The sequence below is a fragment of the Nyctibius grandis genome, chromosome 5 (assembly GCF_013368605.1).
Source record: "Nyctibius grandis isolate bNycGra1 chromosome 5, bNycGra1.pri, whole genome shotgun sequence".
In the NCBI taxonomy this organism is placed as follows: domain Eukaryota; kingdom Metazoa; phylum Chordata; class Aves; order Nyctibiiformes; family Nyctibiidae; genus Nyctibius; species Nyctibius grandis.
Genome location: NC_090662.1, coordinates 63,667,591 through 63,684,193, shown reverse-complemented (window position 1 = coordinate 63,684,193; position 16,603 = coordinate 63,667,591). Strand labels below are relative to the sequence as shown.

The following is a 16,603-nucleotide window of genomic DNA, read 5'->3' as shown; positions in this document are numbered from 1 at the left end:
TGTAATTTGATCGTGCCTGACACTTAAACGATGCTTCATTAAATGAGACATCCCTTGACAGGATGTCTGTGCAGGAGGAAACAAGGTATTTTTCTGCCTGCTACCTTTTCATCTAAAGAGCCTATATGTAGGATCTAGAAGGGTCATTCCAGTTCAGTACAAACCCATCAGTTCTTCTACGGGTGGAAACATGCTCTCCTCATTTGGCTTTAGCTATCAGGAAGTCAGACACCTTGTATATGCTAGTTCTTCAAGCTCTCTCTGTAGCTGAAGGAGAGAAATAGGCTGCTGCAGAGTGCTTCATCCCATCCTGAGGTAGGTGTCCGAGATGTGTGAGAAGAATTCCCTTTGGAGCTGCCTCTGTGTGTCTATGGCCTGTAACTGGGACCTGCATTATTAGTTTAGTCTAAATATGTACCTTGTAGAGGACTACATTTAGGCAAAGTAAATGCAGGTCTCTGTCATTCATGACCAAAAGAAGGACCTCATTTAGTTTACCACATATCCCACCACCTCTCTTGTTCTCCACTAAGTCGGATACTCCTTACTCTAACCATGACTGAGTGTATCTGAATTTGCCCACAAACATTATTTCATCAAGTCAAGAAAGAGCTCATCAAGTCCTCAGGTTTTTAGCGACTGCTAAGCTTGTGATGGGGGGTTTATCTGTGCTTCATTTTTATGTGTGTAGTACCACATACTCACATGGTTGGTGCTAATACTTCACATCTTTCTTAGAAACTGCAGCAAATTATTACAAGCCCAAAAATGTCTCTCTTCACATTGCATTCCCTAATACGTAGGAGATCACACAGAATCACAGAATCACACAGAATCAACCAGGTTGGAAGAGACCTCAGGGATCATCGAGTCCAACTGTTGCCCTGACACCACCCTGTCGACTAGACCATGGCACTAAGTGCCGCGTCCAGTCTTTTCTTAAACACATCTGGAGATAGTGACTCCACCACCTCCCTGGGCAGCCCATTCCAATGTCTAATAACCCTTTCTGAAAAGAAATTCTTCCTAATGTCCAACCTGAACCTCCCCTGGCGAAGCTTGAGGCTGTGTCCTCTTGTCCTATCACTAGTTGCCTGGGAGAAGAGGCCGACTCCCACTTCACTACAACCTCCCTTCAGGTAGTTGTAGACTGCAATAAGGTCACCTCTGAGCCTCCTCTTCTCCAGGCTAAACAACCCCAGCTCCCTCAGCCATTCCTTGTAGGACAGACCTTCCAGACCCTTCACCAGCTAGGTCGCCCTCCTCTGGACTCGCTCCAACACCTCAACAACTTTCTTGAAGTGCGGGGCCCAGAACTGGACACAATATTCAAGGTGCGGCCTCACCAGTGCCGAGTACAGAGGGACGATCACTTCCCTAGACTGGCTGGCTACACTGTTCCTAATAGAGGCCAGGATGCCATTGGCCTTCTTGGCCACCTGGGCACACTGCTGGCTCATGTTTAGCCGGCTGTTGATCAGCACCCCCAGGTCTCTTTCCGCCGGGCTGCTTTCTAACCACTCTTCCCCCAGCCTGTAGCGCTGCATGGGGTTGTTGTGGCCAAAGTGTAAGACCCGGCACTTGTTCTTGTTGAACCTCATGCCGTTGGTCTCGGCCCATCTATCTAACCTGTCCAGATCCCTCTGTAGGGCCTTCCTACCCTCCAGCAGATCGATACTGCCACCCAGCTTGGTGTCATCTGCAAATTTGCTGAGGGTGCACTCAATCCCTACGTCTAGATCATCTATAAAGATATTGAACAGCACCGGCCCCAGAACTGAGCCCTGGGGAACACCGCTAGTGACCGGATGCCAGTTGGACTTTGCCCCATTCACCAGCACTCTCTGGGCTCGGCCATCCAGCCAGTTTTTAACCCATTGAAGAGTCCACCCATCCAAGTCCCGGGCAGCCAGTTTGTCTAGGAGGATGCTGTGGGAGACAGTGTCGAATGCCTTACTGAAGTCTAGATAGACTACATCCACAGCCCTGCCCTCATCTACTAAGCGGGTCACTTGGTCATAGAAGGAGACCAGGTTGGTCAAGCAGGACCTGCCTTTCATGAATCCATGTTGGCTGGCCCCGATGCCCCGATTGTCCTGCATGTGCCCTGTAATGGCACTCAGGATGATCTGTTCCATCACCTTGCCTGGCACCAAGGTCAGGCTGACAGACCTATAGTTCCCTGGATCATCCTTCCGACCCTTCTTGATGACTGGAGACCTTTCATTTTCAGTTGTCATCCTTACAACTTCACAGTTATGCTCAGTACATCTCATTCTATCCTGAAACACTAGGTTATCCCAAGCCCTTGGCTTGTCTTAATGCCAATTATGATAGCGTAATTCTGCCGCGGAACTGGTCTGGCACAGAAATCCTCGCGCTATTTCAGCTGCCTAAGCTGAAAGTAATACATTGAGCCTCTGAGCCAGATTGCATGTAGTCATACACAGATAAGAGTGTTTTTTCCTACTGTCAAACATGAGTCCTCTGAGATTCCAGCTTTTTTTGTAGTCACTCTACTCCCTTGAACGAGTGATATCTTAACTACCAGTTTAAAGCACAGGTATCAAAGGGAGCCAGTGATAGTATGAAGTGTCACCGAATGAGAAACTAATCTGTGTCTACAGAGATGTACTCTGCATGCCCAAGGTATTGTGATAAAACACATTTGAGAACTGTTTCTTCTGCAAGGGAAGATATTTTTTACATACCAAACACTTCTATTATATGTGAAGTATTTTGATAAGACAACTGCACTCTGTCCCCTGAAAGCTTAGTTTATTGACATTTATAGCAGTACTTGCTGCGTGAGGAACAAATTACAGACCTATTTTTCAAGTTGTCTTCAGGTCCTGGAGACATACTGAAAGATAAGGGAGACTCGTGAAACCACAAGGGAAAGAGATGCAGTAAGCACGCTTCAGTCCTTCTCTGTAGCGTGAGTGGAAGTCCCTGCTGGATCATGCCCACATCTCGATACGATCAGTTCTCTTCTGCTATTGCAAACCTGCCCTTGGGCTCTTTCTCAGAGTGAGCAGAAGTACACTGAATGAAGATGACACAAAAAGCAATGGTTGAAGCCAACCATTTTAACATCAAAAATCCAAATTTCTCACCACTTTTATTGGCTTGTCAGCGCTTTGCTGTATTTTGGTGATAGTCACAGTATGAGACCTGGGCAGTTTAGGTGCAGCTTTCACTTCTAGCTACAGAGCTGGAAAGAGATGGCCCATGCTTAAGGATAAAACAGGATTAGAGAGGCACAAAACTATTCAATCTTGTAATCCTGGATCCCAGTCTAAATTGCAGTTATTACTGTAATTCTGTGGTATGCAGTTAAAAAGATAAACTGTTAATTTCACAGTTTTATATCTGTTAATAAATTGCAGCAGCCCAGACAAACTATGATATATATAATAAATACTAGAATTTAGTATAATTACAGTAGACTAAAATATAACAAATGCACGATGTTGTGAGGGTTTCTTTTTAAACTCCTGATGTATTTTCTTCTTCTTTCTTCTCAGTAATGTGTTCACAGATAAAATAGTTGAGACATCATCTGTTGGGAAATAGGTGGACTTGCATGTGTTCAGGTGACTCTTGGGTTTCTACTACAATATTTCCACAGATGACTTTCTTTTCAGACACAGAGAGACACGGTGTCAAGGAGAATCTATTGCTTTGAGTAATTCGAAGCAATTCAAAGCAATCACTGTGTAATGTCATTAGTGTATTCATGATTCTTGTGGGAGTGTGAACAAGTTGAGGGTTCTTTTGTACAAAGATTACATTCTTGTAGATACTGTGTTAGAATATATGCAATTAAAACCACAACTAAGTTATATGTGGAAGGAAGATGCCTCAGTGTTTTATTTTTAGGTATGTTGGAAATATTTTCTATTTGTTTTGGCTGGGTAATTAAGTGCCTAAAGTGAAGTGAAGAAGAGAAGGAAGGGAACCTGTTCAAATGCCACGGACAATGGAATATGTAAGGAATCTCCCAGTGTCCTCATTTAAACTTTGTATTTAAAAACAGACAAAAAACCCCCCCAAAATGCAAAAAAACAAACCAAAGCAAAACATACAATATAAATAGAAACAGTACAACTTCTGCCATTGTAGAGCAGAGAATAACACCTAATTTGTACCACCCGGAAAGAAAACCAGGCCATCTGCTTCATATTAGTTTGAAGGATATTGCATTCTGGAGTCAAAGCATCATCCAGGCAAAGGTGCGAAGAGGAGTTAATTGGAGAAACAGTGTAAGAACGAAGATCAAAGGCTTGTCTTAGAAGAGGAACATTATCCATATAGTCTTAACCTACTCTTAAAATGAAAAAGAATGCGTATTAGCCTTTCCCTTTGGTGGGCCAGTCCTGGTATTTTCACCGAGTTGCATGTTCAGACATGTTGAGAAGGGCCTGCTTTGTGCAGAAGTCAGTATGGGAAAGGTACATTGCTTTAATCCTGCTCGTACTCTCAACAAGGACTTTCAGTGGGATGTAAGGTGCGTTGGCCTTGCACTGGCTCCCTGCCCAGGGGCAAATCCCTTTCCGAGCAAGTGACGTTAGATTGTCAACAAGATACGATGTTCAACAAAAGCCTGTGGCATATTTTCTTATTTCTCTTGCAGACAAATAAAGTTAGACTGCAGAGTCTATTTGATAGGAGATCAGCTTCAGTCATTCAGACTAACAAATAACATTTACCTGTAACTTTTCTTCATGTATTTCTCTAAAGGATTAACAACGTGGATTTTTCTGTAGGAAGAGCAGATGTCTGTTTAGCATAGGTGCAATTCTGACACTCTGGGAAGTGCCAGTGACCTGCATTTACAGTAAACATAGAAAAGAGGTCTGGCGGCAGGGGATAGTGCATTTGCATGACAGAACGGAAACTTAACCCTGCCTTTTGAACATGGCTAGACTTCTGGCAAGGTCATGGAGAGCTGTGAAACATGCTGGCACCTGAGACGCCCCCCTGAGAGGCATGCTTCCATTTCCTTACAGGAATACTGCCAGATAGCAGCGTTTTAAATCCAATGATGACACAAATCAAATGTCCTTTTCCTACTTCAGGTATTTGCTTAGAGGCCAACATCCTCTTTGTTTTAAGAAAACGTTAAGTCCTGGCCTACCTTAGTGCTATGGTGAATGAGCTATTTTCATTTAAGCATTAATTTCTGAAAACATTTCTACTGGATGACAGAGTTTATAGTGCAAGTGATATTGAAAAGCCCATACTGTTCAAACTTTTCCAAAGATTTTTTAAAAGACAGAAAGGCTCTCTTGATTATTTGGTCTGAAATGAGTTGTACATACCTGGGGTGTTCCCCAGAAATTCTCATACCCATATCTTCCACCTGACCTATAGCACATATTTTAGGAAGACATTTAGTTGTGATTGGAAAAGATCTCAGCCCGTCATGAAATGCATTAGCTAACTCTTAGGTAATGCCACAAAACCTTGAGCTTCAAACATCAGCTCTTGCTAGGCAATGTTAGTGACGGAGGCAAAAGTAGATGGATAGTTGCCCTAGCTTTTGAGCCATTTCGGTGCTGATCCTGCCCCTGCAATAAATCAGAATCTAGGATTGTTCTCACTCATGTCTGTCTGGAACGGTCTGCCTGTACGTTCATCATACTTTGAAGATTACCATTGTTTTCTGAAGCTGCAGAATAGGCCAGCAAAGATAAAAAGGCTGACTTGAAAATGCACGCTGATATCATTGCTGCTGGTTTCTGACTCAGCAGAGACATAGATGTGCTTCTTGGAGTGCAGGATGTTGTTTCAGTTACTCACGCGTCTGAGGCAGTTTGGCATGAAAGACTGAATAGGGCGGAAACTTTCACTTTGAGCAAAAAACCAGTTTTTGTAGAGCCTGCGTGCCTGTACCTTTTCACGTCTGTCCCTTCCCACAGCTCTCCCAGACCAAATGTTCAACTCCCCAAACTGTTGGTGGCAAAAAAAAGGAAATTCAGTTAACTGTGAAGATGTGTTTTCAGAGAAAATTATAACTATAGAGCTCTTGAACAACAACGTGGGAAAAGTCAAAGACCCTCCAGTTGCTGCAGAAGATGATCCTAACACAACAGGATATTTGAGAGGAAAAGCACGGATGAGGACATTATGCCCTTATACTGCCAAAAGTGTTGGTCTTTTGTCCACCTCTTCTCCTTGGCATGCTGCAGGCAAACTGGAGGATGCAGCACAGATCTGGCACAGTCAAGAGGGATTTTCAGCTCCCCAATTAAAGCAATGTGTAGGGTCCATCAGGTAAGCCAGTATCTATGTAAACATCTTATAATAGCTGCACAGAGGGCAATCAGGCATCACCTTTGCATTTGTTTATCTGAGGCAGGTACTCATAGTAATGACCAGAGCTTTCCTGCAATGAGCAGAAACATGCAAAATGTTGAAGATTTTTTTTTTAAATGCTCATGTTCAATTTGTAAAACTTACACTTCTTGAAAAAGCCTCTATTTGGGCAAAGAAAGCCGTTTTCCTTTTATGCTTGCATGTATGCATTCTTGATCGTCATGACATGACTTGCAACCACAAGAGAGCACTCTTTCCTTTGAAGATTTCTCAGCTTCCCCAGAAAGCTAGAGACATGCCATATAAGTTTTGCAAACTGCTTGTGAGCTGTTTCAGTTAGACCAGAGCAGCCGAAACAACAAAGCTTGCAGTTGTCTTTTGGATTTCATTGTGAAAAGCCTTTGGGTAGTTTTCAGATGACAGAAGATTCTTGATTCCTGAAAGGGAGGAATTCTGCCAAAACTTTGAAGATCCCTGTAAACTTCGCAAATTACCCATCTCTTGGAGACAATTATATCAAACGATATCGTGGATTACAATACATGAGAAGTGTTTAGAGCCTGGAAGATTATTTATGTTTGGCATTAACTCATATGGTCATAATTTCAAGTGAGGAGAAAAGGAATACACAGGAACCCTCTTATTATCTTTTGAAATATGAAGATCAGAGGAAAAGAAGGGTTTAAAGTGTGGAGTGATGGTCCTCAAAACCTGTCTGTAAATTAGCTGACATCCTACATCTATAAAATCAACAAGGCTTAGAGCTGATTTCCAGGCACAGACTGGACCTCATGAGTTGTTAGCAGTGCTTTGAGATCTGATTTTTTATACACTGCAGGAAGAAATTGAGCCTGCAGGGCAGAGAACCTATACAAATGTTTCCTCCTTGCTTGGACTGATACAAGATTTGGAAGCCAAATTCAGGAACTGACATTCCACCGGTGAGAAAAAAAAGCAGCATGGACAGCAATAAAGATGATGAAGGACTGTTGAACAGGATTGCATTTCCAGGAGCTATGTCCCTGTCTAACAGCCGTGTGCATCCCCACGGGGTCCCTCTGAGAGAGCCCTTTGGGGTTGCCTTCCGTCTGGACCCGTCTTACTGGGAGCAAGCCTATGGCGGGCACGCAGGTCGCATCTCCTACATCCCATTCCCTGGCTACGTGGGCGTCTATGACTATTCCTTTGAGCCTGCCTTCATTCGAAAGAGAAACGAGAGGGAAAGGCAGCGGGTGCGCTGCGTGAATGAGGGCTACACACGCCTGAGAGAGCACTTGCCCAAGGAATTTGCTGACAAGCGCCTCAGCAAAGTGGAGACCCTGAGAGCTGCAATAAGCTACATCAAACACCTGCAGAGCTTGCTGGACTGCCATCCCTTAGGGTCTAACAGTAAGGAAACACTCTCTGCCAAGGAGCTCCGGGAAGCTCCCAGTCCCTGTCCCCCGCGGGAGTGCAACAGTGATGGAGAGTCTAAAACCTCTTCAGCTTCATCCCCCTACAGTGAATTTGAGGAGACAGGCAGCTAGGAACGGCCTCTCTGTAGACAGAAGCCTTCAAGTTCAGCTGAAAACCAAATCTAAAACCCTGGGGATTTTTCTACAGATGAAAATGAACACCAGGAAAAGGAAAAAAAGCTAGGAAAAAAAAAAAGGTATTTTCAATCTGTCAGAGGACTTTAAATGTTGTCTGTACAAAACCTAAAGATGGTTTGTAAGCAAACAGATATCTCTCAGGTTGCTTCAGCTGTGTTACTAAACTTCCTTTGGATTGTTAAAACTGAAGCAACGTTTGCATTCTACTTTTCATTCAGCTTTTATTCTGTTTGTCTATTTTCTTTTGCCTTTCACTCAATGAGACAGCAAAACCAGATAAATCCATTTCAGGAAATTCCCCTCCCCTTTCTCCTTCTTCCTCCTGTAAGTTTTATTGTCTGTTTTTCTTGGCTGCTAACTTGAGATGCACTGGGTTGCAAACACTTGGACTGGGAAAGGTAAGATTTAGATAAAATGTCTTTCCCTAAAATTTTTAGAAAACTCACAGAAATACTTTTATTTCTGAAAGGACAATTTTAAAAATATAAATAAGGCTATATTTGGGAATGAATTTCTTTTATGGCATCTTCTAAAGTGAGAGAAGCAACTCATACATTGGACACTGGCTATTTGGTGATCATTTGAAGGATAATTTTCAGGAAAAGAAAATCTGACACTTTCATTCTAATCAATGCTAGGAAGAGCGAAACAGGGTTCCGTAAAACTGCACCTTCAAAAGCAAAGCTCCACCCATGATACTGAAAAAAAGTTGCCAACCTTTTTCGTTCTTTTCTGAAAATTGAGTTTGTGGACAAAATAGTCTTGATTGTGTCTTTTTGACAGGTCAGAGTTTATATGCTTAGAAATATGTTCCTGTAGTGGTTAGATACTGGTGTGTACAAAAAGGGTAACATTAAATATATCCATTTACATCTGCATGAAAATGTAGGTATTTCTCCTTTTGTTTGGAATATTGTATTACTTTCTCAAAGAGTACACCTTTTAAAATTAATATCTCAAAATCTATGGAATACCTTTAATTTGGACCTTGTCTACTTAAAATGAGAATTTGTCTCCAAATTGGTCTAAAATCTTCCTTTCTCCAAGGCCAGATTTAAATAACATTTAGCTATGTGCTTAAATCCCATTCTGAATATGGGGTAAACTCCTTCTTACCCATAGACTTTCCACAGACCTTTCAAACTTTTTTTTTTTTGGCCTCACGTTGGTGAAGTGGTTTTGTATCTTTTTGTCTTTCCTTCATGTTATGATGACTGAACAACTGAAAAAATACTCCTGTATAAATAAGAACAAATACTGATCAAATACCTCAAAACGTGTCCATAAATTTCATTTAAATAAAGATCTGAATTAATGCTGACTGTGGTTTTTTTCACTTTCAATTGATAACAAATGGGACAGCACTGTTTGCGGAAGTAATGATTTTCCAGGAAAGAAAAAAGAAAATGGATAGGAAGTAAATATGAACTGATACCCATGAAACAAAATTTTTAATTTAGATTTTTAAATCTAGATAAGGAGCAGGTTTGTGCTGTGGGCATCTGATCAAAATTATTCGGTATAAAAATACTCTGCTGATTTCTAGCAGACTACTCTGAATATTTGTACACTTTTAGCTATCGGGTGCCTACCTCCAGGTACTTGCAGTCCCAGTGTGGGTCTAGGTATTGCTGGAGCTCTGAACCCAACTATTTTTTTCGTAAATTACAACCAATAACCTCGAAAAACAAACACATTTAGGCAAATCATACACAGTTCAGAAATGGAAAAATCCTAAATGAGTTGTTGAAACAACTTGCTCCAAATTATTCACTCAGCCTGACCGTACTGAAGCAGCACTGTTAAAAATGTCAATGGCAGTCACAGGCTTCATTCTTTATTCTTTATGTGGTAGCCAGCTTCCTTTTCTAATGACTATTTTGTTTCTCTAAAGGTTTTTCCAGACCCAAAAAGTAGAGTTCTAGTTACCTGGGCAGTTCTCTCTAAGGATCCAGAGCTGAAGCACTCATTTTTGGGTGCCTAAGTGTTTGTATTTATTATCCCAGAAAAGGGAGAAGGACAAGGTAGCGGTCTGAATGTCTGATTTGGATCCATTATTTTTTGGCTTTTTTTCTTCCCTTTGTGGTCTCTGACAAAAGATTCAGTCTCTCCCTCTGCCTCAGCTTTGAGATTTCTGGAAATTTGGTGGTGCTGCTGGTAACTCTGTCAGTAAACCTGAACTGCATTTCTCCCTCAAAGCAGAGATTAAATCTTTGTTATCTACAAAAAACATACACTTCTCAGAGTACCTGAGACAAATTCTGTGAAATATATAGTTGTTTGTAAAGCACTTTGAAGATGAAAAGCAGCTAATATACATATAATGACAATAAAGAGCCAAATCAAACTGAGCCACTGAAAATAAAAATGACAAGAATGACTGTTACTTCCTGGGCAGGAGGCATCAGATAATGCCCCAAATAAATTTTTAGGTCAGATGGTTATCACAGAGGTTTGAACCCTACAGAGATATATCCATATTTATACTCATAATCCTTTGATTTCCAAATCCCAGAGAGATGGTGCAGCATGCCACCTTCTCTGTGATCAGCTAGTTAGACTGGCTGGAGAAGTGTACTGGGTCATGGCTTTGCACCCTTTCAGCTTCATCTCACATGGGGTGTTCCTCAACGGGAGTCTAACTGAGTGGTGAGCATCACACCCTGGGCCTTTCCTTGGCCATCGCCACTGTAAGGTGTCTCTTCCCATGTGAGACACAGGCTGATCTGCTGCACATCTAGATGGGACTGTTTTACTTTTTGTGTATCCTTAATAGTATGCAGTGAGAACCAAACCTGGACTTTGTGAAATAATATTCTAGAAAAGGTCTATGGGCCTTAAGTCAAGGGGACTGGTTAAAAGTCTACCTTTCAATAAACCTGTAGCTACATTTTTTAGATTATTCATCTTTAACAGCTCTGGAGAAGTCCTTAAAATACCTCCCAATCCAATCTCAATGCTGAAGATGCAAAAGCTAGAGTGTCACATGTAGCTTAATTTCATTTTAAAGGAAAATGAGTTTCTGGATGAAAAGGAAATTCTTTCTGTGGAAATTCTTTCTGTCACAGGTTGAACCACTCATAGGAAAGTTGTACATTTTTATTTCTCACAGTTCCTGTTGTCATGCAAACCTCTTGCGCACTTTTAGGACAAGGAAGTAGAAAACAGCTCGAGATTTCCCAAAAATGGATCAATGCTTCCTACAGCCATCAACAAAGGTTTCCAGTGAATGCTACATTTCAAAAGCTTTCTTAAGCGGTTTCTGTCTAGACAAAGGTTTTCTTCAAAGCTTCTAAAGTGTATCATTATCAGTCTTTGAAAGCAGAAAATGATCCAACTTGTCACCCTGAAAATTAAACATAAAAATGTTGACCAGAAGAATTCTCTCCATGTGGTGCAATTACTATTTACAAGAAAGGTGAACACTGTTATCCCTAGGCAACCATGCTACAGATTTATCAAACTCCTGCACACCAAATGCAAACACTTTAATCTTTCTATTGAATGTGAAAAAAAACACACATCTGAAGTCTTTCCTCTTCTGCCATTAAATTACAAATCCATTTGCTCCTTGATATTATCAGCATTTTAAAGATGTGTAATCCTGGCTATGGGATTGCTTTTAATCCTCTAATAGCTATTTAGCTGATTTCTTTGTAAAAGCCCATCCACACTCCTTTCATGTTATATTACCCAATGTCAATAACATGGCCAAAGAAAACCAGAAAGCACTATAGAAAAGTCATGTTCAGACAGTAAAGCAATCAGGGCCGGTTTATCTCACTGGAATAAATGAACAGGGAATGTCCAGACAAAAATAAAGAATCTTTGAAAACATTAGTCACCAGCATCCTTGGGAAGGAGGCAACACAAGATCCAAAACATTTTGAAGAGAGACTCTCAAGTGATACCAATGGGAGAGCCCTGCTGAAGTTAGCTGAGGTCAATCACTGTAGCTGAGCAAGGTCTCGGTAAGTCTCTCCAAAATAGAAACTAAGCAAATATAACTTCAGTGGGTGCTCATCACTAGTAACCCTCAGAGTATAGATAAATGGCTACAGAGTAAGAGGTAAATTCATTCTAGACAAATGGGGAGCAGCAAAATGGTAAGACTGCAGCTGTACCTAGCTCTTATGCAAGGCTGTCCAGCTGTAGATCTGGAAACCCTGTAAACACGAGATGAGCAACATTCTCCATCAACCTGAAGGTGTGCTTGTAGGGAAAAATCTGCTATAAATGCTCACTCATGTATGCCCACGTGATTTTTACACATTTTTTCCTACCTCACTGTGAATATGTCCATTGACAGAGCAATGGAAAAGTTCTCCATGTTGCCCTTGCTGGGAGAACAAACTAGAGGAGTGAAGGTGTTTCTAAAGGTAGATGTATCTCTCTATATATCTCAGTGGATCTCTGTATGGTGGATCCAATGGTGCATCAAATACGGAGAGGGGTCAGGCTAGGATGCTAGTGAAATGAGCATAGACTGCCAAGAACATTCATTTGGAATTTACAGCAGTCTGACAAGGTGGCACTGCTCAGAAGATGCCCCAGAGCTGGCTGAAAATGTTATGACTCAGCTACCCAGAGGCAAGAACTTGGAAAGTCAGTAGGAACCAGCATGTTCATGTAGTGTGCTGGGCAAGAGACTGGTAGTGCTTTTCAGGAGCGAAAGGACCACCTTGTTTTGTCATCAGCGTGTCCTTCCCCCTACCCACTCATATCCACATTGCACGATTAGTCCTCTGACCCTGAGGTCTGATTGGCATAGCAGGTACAGCTAGTTGGTGGGTTGGGGACCTAGCACCCAACTGTGCTTGGGTGGCAGTGGCGTTCTGGAGAAGCAGATGATGGCAGGCTGGGAGAAGGGCTGTTGCTTCACTCTGGGAAGGAGATGCTTGCCTAGGTGGGTGTTCAGATGGAAGCTACCACTCTCTCAGAGTGGGATTTAACAGGTCCTATTTTAGCATCCACACATCAGTAGCCTTGTCCTCTTGTATCACGCAAAAAAATTCCCATTTAAAAAGCCAAGTCAAAAAGTGAGCCTGGGCAAAGACACAAGGTGCAGTTTGCAGTGCTGTAGCACTCAGCTCCACTGGGGGCTTACAACGAGGGCTTTACAGGTGCAAATCTCTCACTGAAATCAAATGAGCTTGGTTATCACCCTTGTTGCCAGAACTTGCCCCTCCATGGCCTGAGCATGCAACATGCACATAGGGTACAACCAGCACCACGGCAGATACTTGAGTATATGAAGGGTGTGGATAGTTGCCTCTACCAGGCCTGGGCTGAGGGTGAGAAGAAAGAGTCAGAGCTCTAGCCTGGCAGTGACGTGCAGCCTCAGAAGAAAAAGCCTTTTCCCAGCTTTGAAACTGATTTGAAAAATGAAGTGAACAACAACTAAAACCCACTCAGGAATGGATAGTATGGGTATGTGCGGAGGCTGGGTTTACTGGATATACTTCAGAGGAAAAGCACAAGAAAAGGTTGGTTTGATTGGCTGCCCTTTATTTGTCACAGCTTACACAAGAACTATTCTTCCCTAAGAAACTTGGTAGGTGCATGCGTACAAGCTGGAAAGGCCAGGGTACCCACAACCCAGCCCTAGAGCAGAGCTCTGCCGCTGTGCTTTTCCTGGGGAGACCAGGAACCTCATGCAATCCTGCACCTTGCAAATCCAAGACAAAGCCCATTAGTGTTTTTTTGTCTGCTTTCCAATGGAAACAAAGCTGAGACTGTGCTCGGTGTGTGAGATGTCCCGTCTCCAAAAGCTTCTGAACCCCTGGCTGATTTTCAGCCATCCCCCATGGGAAGAGTTTAATTTTTTTTTTATTATTTTTTTTTTTACAATAGGCATTGGGCAGAGACAGGGAGCTCAGCTTAGGGCTTATGGCTCTGGGTAATGAGCTGTGGTGCTTCACGCTGGGTCAGATTCCCATGCCACCCAATGCTGGAGGCCAAAACCACAGGGGCAGACACCGAAAACAGGCAGTACATCTGCTCTTTAGCCATCTCTAGTCATAAATTGGTGCATTCATGTAAACCAAGGGGATTTGTCAAGGTCAAAACACCCATTTGTGAAGCTGAGTGGCTGAAGACTCTGATTCATTACCACCACTGTCTTTAGATATGTCTGAAGGGGCCAATACCTCCAAAACTATGGGTTACAGGGATGGGGAGCAGCCAGCAAGCCTGTATTTCACTCTGAGTTCCCTCACTCTTTTCCAAAAGCTTTGAAGCCAGGCTTGTGGGACTCACTGTCATTTGGGAATGATCCTGCATTTGTTGAAGCACCAAGAGTAAAGTCTATGTTACTGTGGATCTCAGGTTTTATCAATTATGTTTTTGCAGGTGCAAGAAATGAAAAGATATATTGGTATGAATTGTGGGTTTTAGCCAGGCTAAAAGAAGCTTAGGAGTCCATACATGTCTCTGCCAGTTTCCCCCTTGAAAATTTTGGAGACCTCTCAGCTCACTTCAGATATGACTGGAGATAGAAGTCTCAAAGACATGAAATTCCTACACGGTCCATGAACACTGGTGGCATCAAGAGTAGAAAGATAGGCCAAATTAGAGTCCTTACAGAGGGGAAACCTAACACTGAATTGTCTTTTCCGTTTGACCTGCTTTGTGGTCAGCCAGCCTGTGGGCACCAGCCAGACATCAGCAGGCACACGTGCTTTGCACTAGTATAACATGCTACCTCTTGCCCCTTCTGCTGGGGCCAAGGGATAAAAATATGAGTATTTTGAGGGAGTTTTGGATTTGGGAGGGGGGGAGCTGAATGAATGGACTGGGAGATCCTGAAGGGTTGAAAATGCGGGGCAGGTAGTGGGCAGTGAAGCCTGGGAGCGTATAACACAAATCCAAGCCAAGCTGCACTTGCTGTGCTGCTCACAAAGCACCTTGCTTGTCCCCATGATTTTATTTTGATGCGGTGTGGTTCTGGGCATATATAGCAGATTTTTGTGTTCCAGGGCTGTCAGCTGTTGGCACTGAATCCTAACCAACCTCTTCCACCTGCACCGAGATCACAAAGAGAACAAGTAGTTACAAATAAATGGAATTTTCACGTCTTTTAATGTATTTGCTTTACTGCAGGCATTATGCTATATTAGGCTGCTCTCTGGATGTAGCTTTTCTAAATTTAAGAAGTCCCAGGCTCAGCTGCAGAGAGTTTATTTCAGGGGAACACTCATGCGAAAGTGATGTGTGTGTCCCCACACCCAGAGGTGGTAAAGCTCACTGGTGCTTAACGAATGAAACCGATAATAAACTGTGCAATGTATAAATGAAATAAGCCAGGTGTACAAACACAGAGGTGTGTGTTGTGGTGTTTATGCATGGGAGAAGGGGAAAGGATGGCAGGGGGAGGGGGAAAAGAAAGTGGGTTTGCAGTGTGACACACTGCTTGATATCAAATAGGCTGCGTGGCTTGGAAACAAGGGAAATAAGAACAAATTAGATATGACACCTTTGGGGAGGATTAATTCCTGGAAGGAAAAAAAAACCAAGACTTAATATATTTGCAGGCAAACCCTGTGGAGATATAAAAAGGCTGTGAGATTTTGCATAGCAGAAATGCTAATGAGAACAAGCAAAGCAGTGACTCTTGTGGACGGGGACTTAGAGGCAGCCATAGGCAGGGCTGGAGAGAGGCATGACTCTCTCCCTGGCCCCACCACCAGCCAGTGTGGGTGTTTTCCACCATTTAAAGTGCTTTCTTCCTTCCCCTGGCATATTTACCCTCTGCCACTGGGAGGGAGGAGTACTCCTGCCCTGGAGGGCTGGCTTTGAATTTTTAGCCCAGGGGTGCCATGAGTTTAGGGAGGACTCAGCTTTGCCTCTTGAGGCTTTGCTCACTTCAGGCATCCCTCACAAGCTCGGCCACGATAGGCTGCATCTGCTGTCTATGTCACGAGGCAGAAACAAGAGGTGGGGCAGGCTGGGTCTGAATCCTGAAGGAGGAAAACAGAGCTGTGACAAGGAGCCTGGAGCATGGAGGGAGGCCAAGCACAGGAGGTGTCTCTCTTAAATGAGGAGTTGCACCACTGGCACTGCTCTTCCTCCCTCCTTCTCCTCTGACCCCACACCAGGAGTCAGGAGTGCTGCTGGAAACCACGGGGACATTGCGCTGGGCATCACAGGGGAATGGGAGACCTCTGTTCTGTGAACAGGGACAAGGGAACAGGGGCAAAGTGGACATGCGTGGACATCCAACCCAACGCAGTAATACATCTGTTAGGAAGAGGAATCAGAGAGCTGTAGGCTAGGCATGCTCCGCTGGTTGTGATGGAAAGCCTCACTAAGCTGAGGACAACAGGAAGGGCTGTTCCCTGCCGCTAGTGTTTTTCAGAGGGTGGATACAGGTTTACATCATGGTGATAATGCCCACTTTCTTTACATTTTGTCATTCTCCATCTATCCCCGTTGTTTTACTCTCCTCCCTCCTGTCTGCCACTGTAGCTCTGGCTATTGCTATAAGGGCAAGGCTATAAAGGCATGTCCTGGCTGTGTATTTTTGTGTCCTTCTCATAGAGCAGCCTGATTTTAGCATCCCTTCTTGCTAACACCTCTCTGCTGATGACACTACGTGCAGCTGTTGATGAAGATAGACGTGCCTCACAGCAGCTGGGCTGGGGGTGGGCAGGGAGCTGTTTAATAAGCAAAATTGAAAAGAAACCCCGAAC

At 43.2% G+C, this 16,603-nt stretch overlaps 1 protein-coding gene across 1 annotated transcript; it reads left to right on the top strand.

Annotated features, from left to right (window-relative positions):
- The first annotated feature begins 7,280 nt into the window (after positions 1-7,280).
- ASCL4 (achaete-scute family bHLH transcription factor 4) lies at positions 7,281-7,847 on the top strand. The gene has a single exon (XM_068402358.1). The coding sequence runs from the start codon at positions 7,281-7,283 to the stop codon at positions 7,845-7,847; it is 567 nt and encodes a 188-aa protein (XP_068258459.1).
- The last annotated feature ends 8,756 nt before the right edge of the window (positions 7,848-16,603 follow it).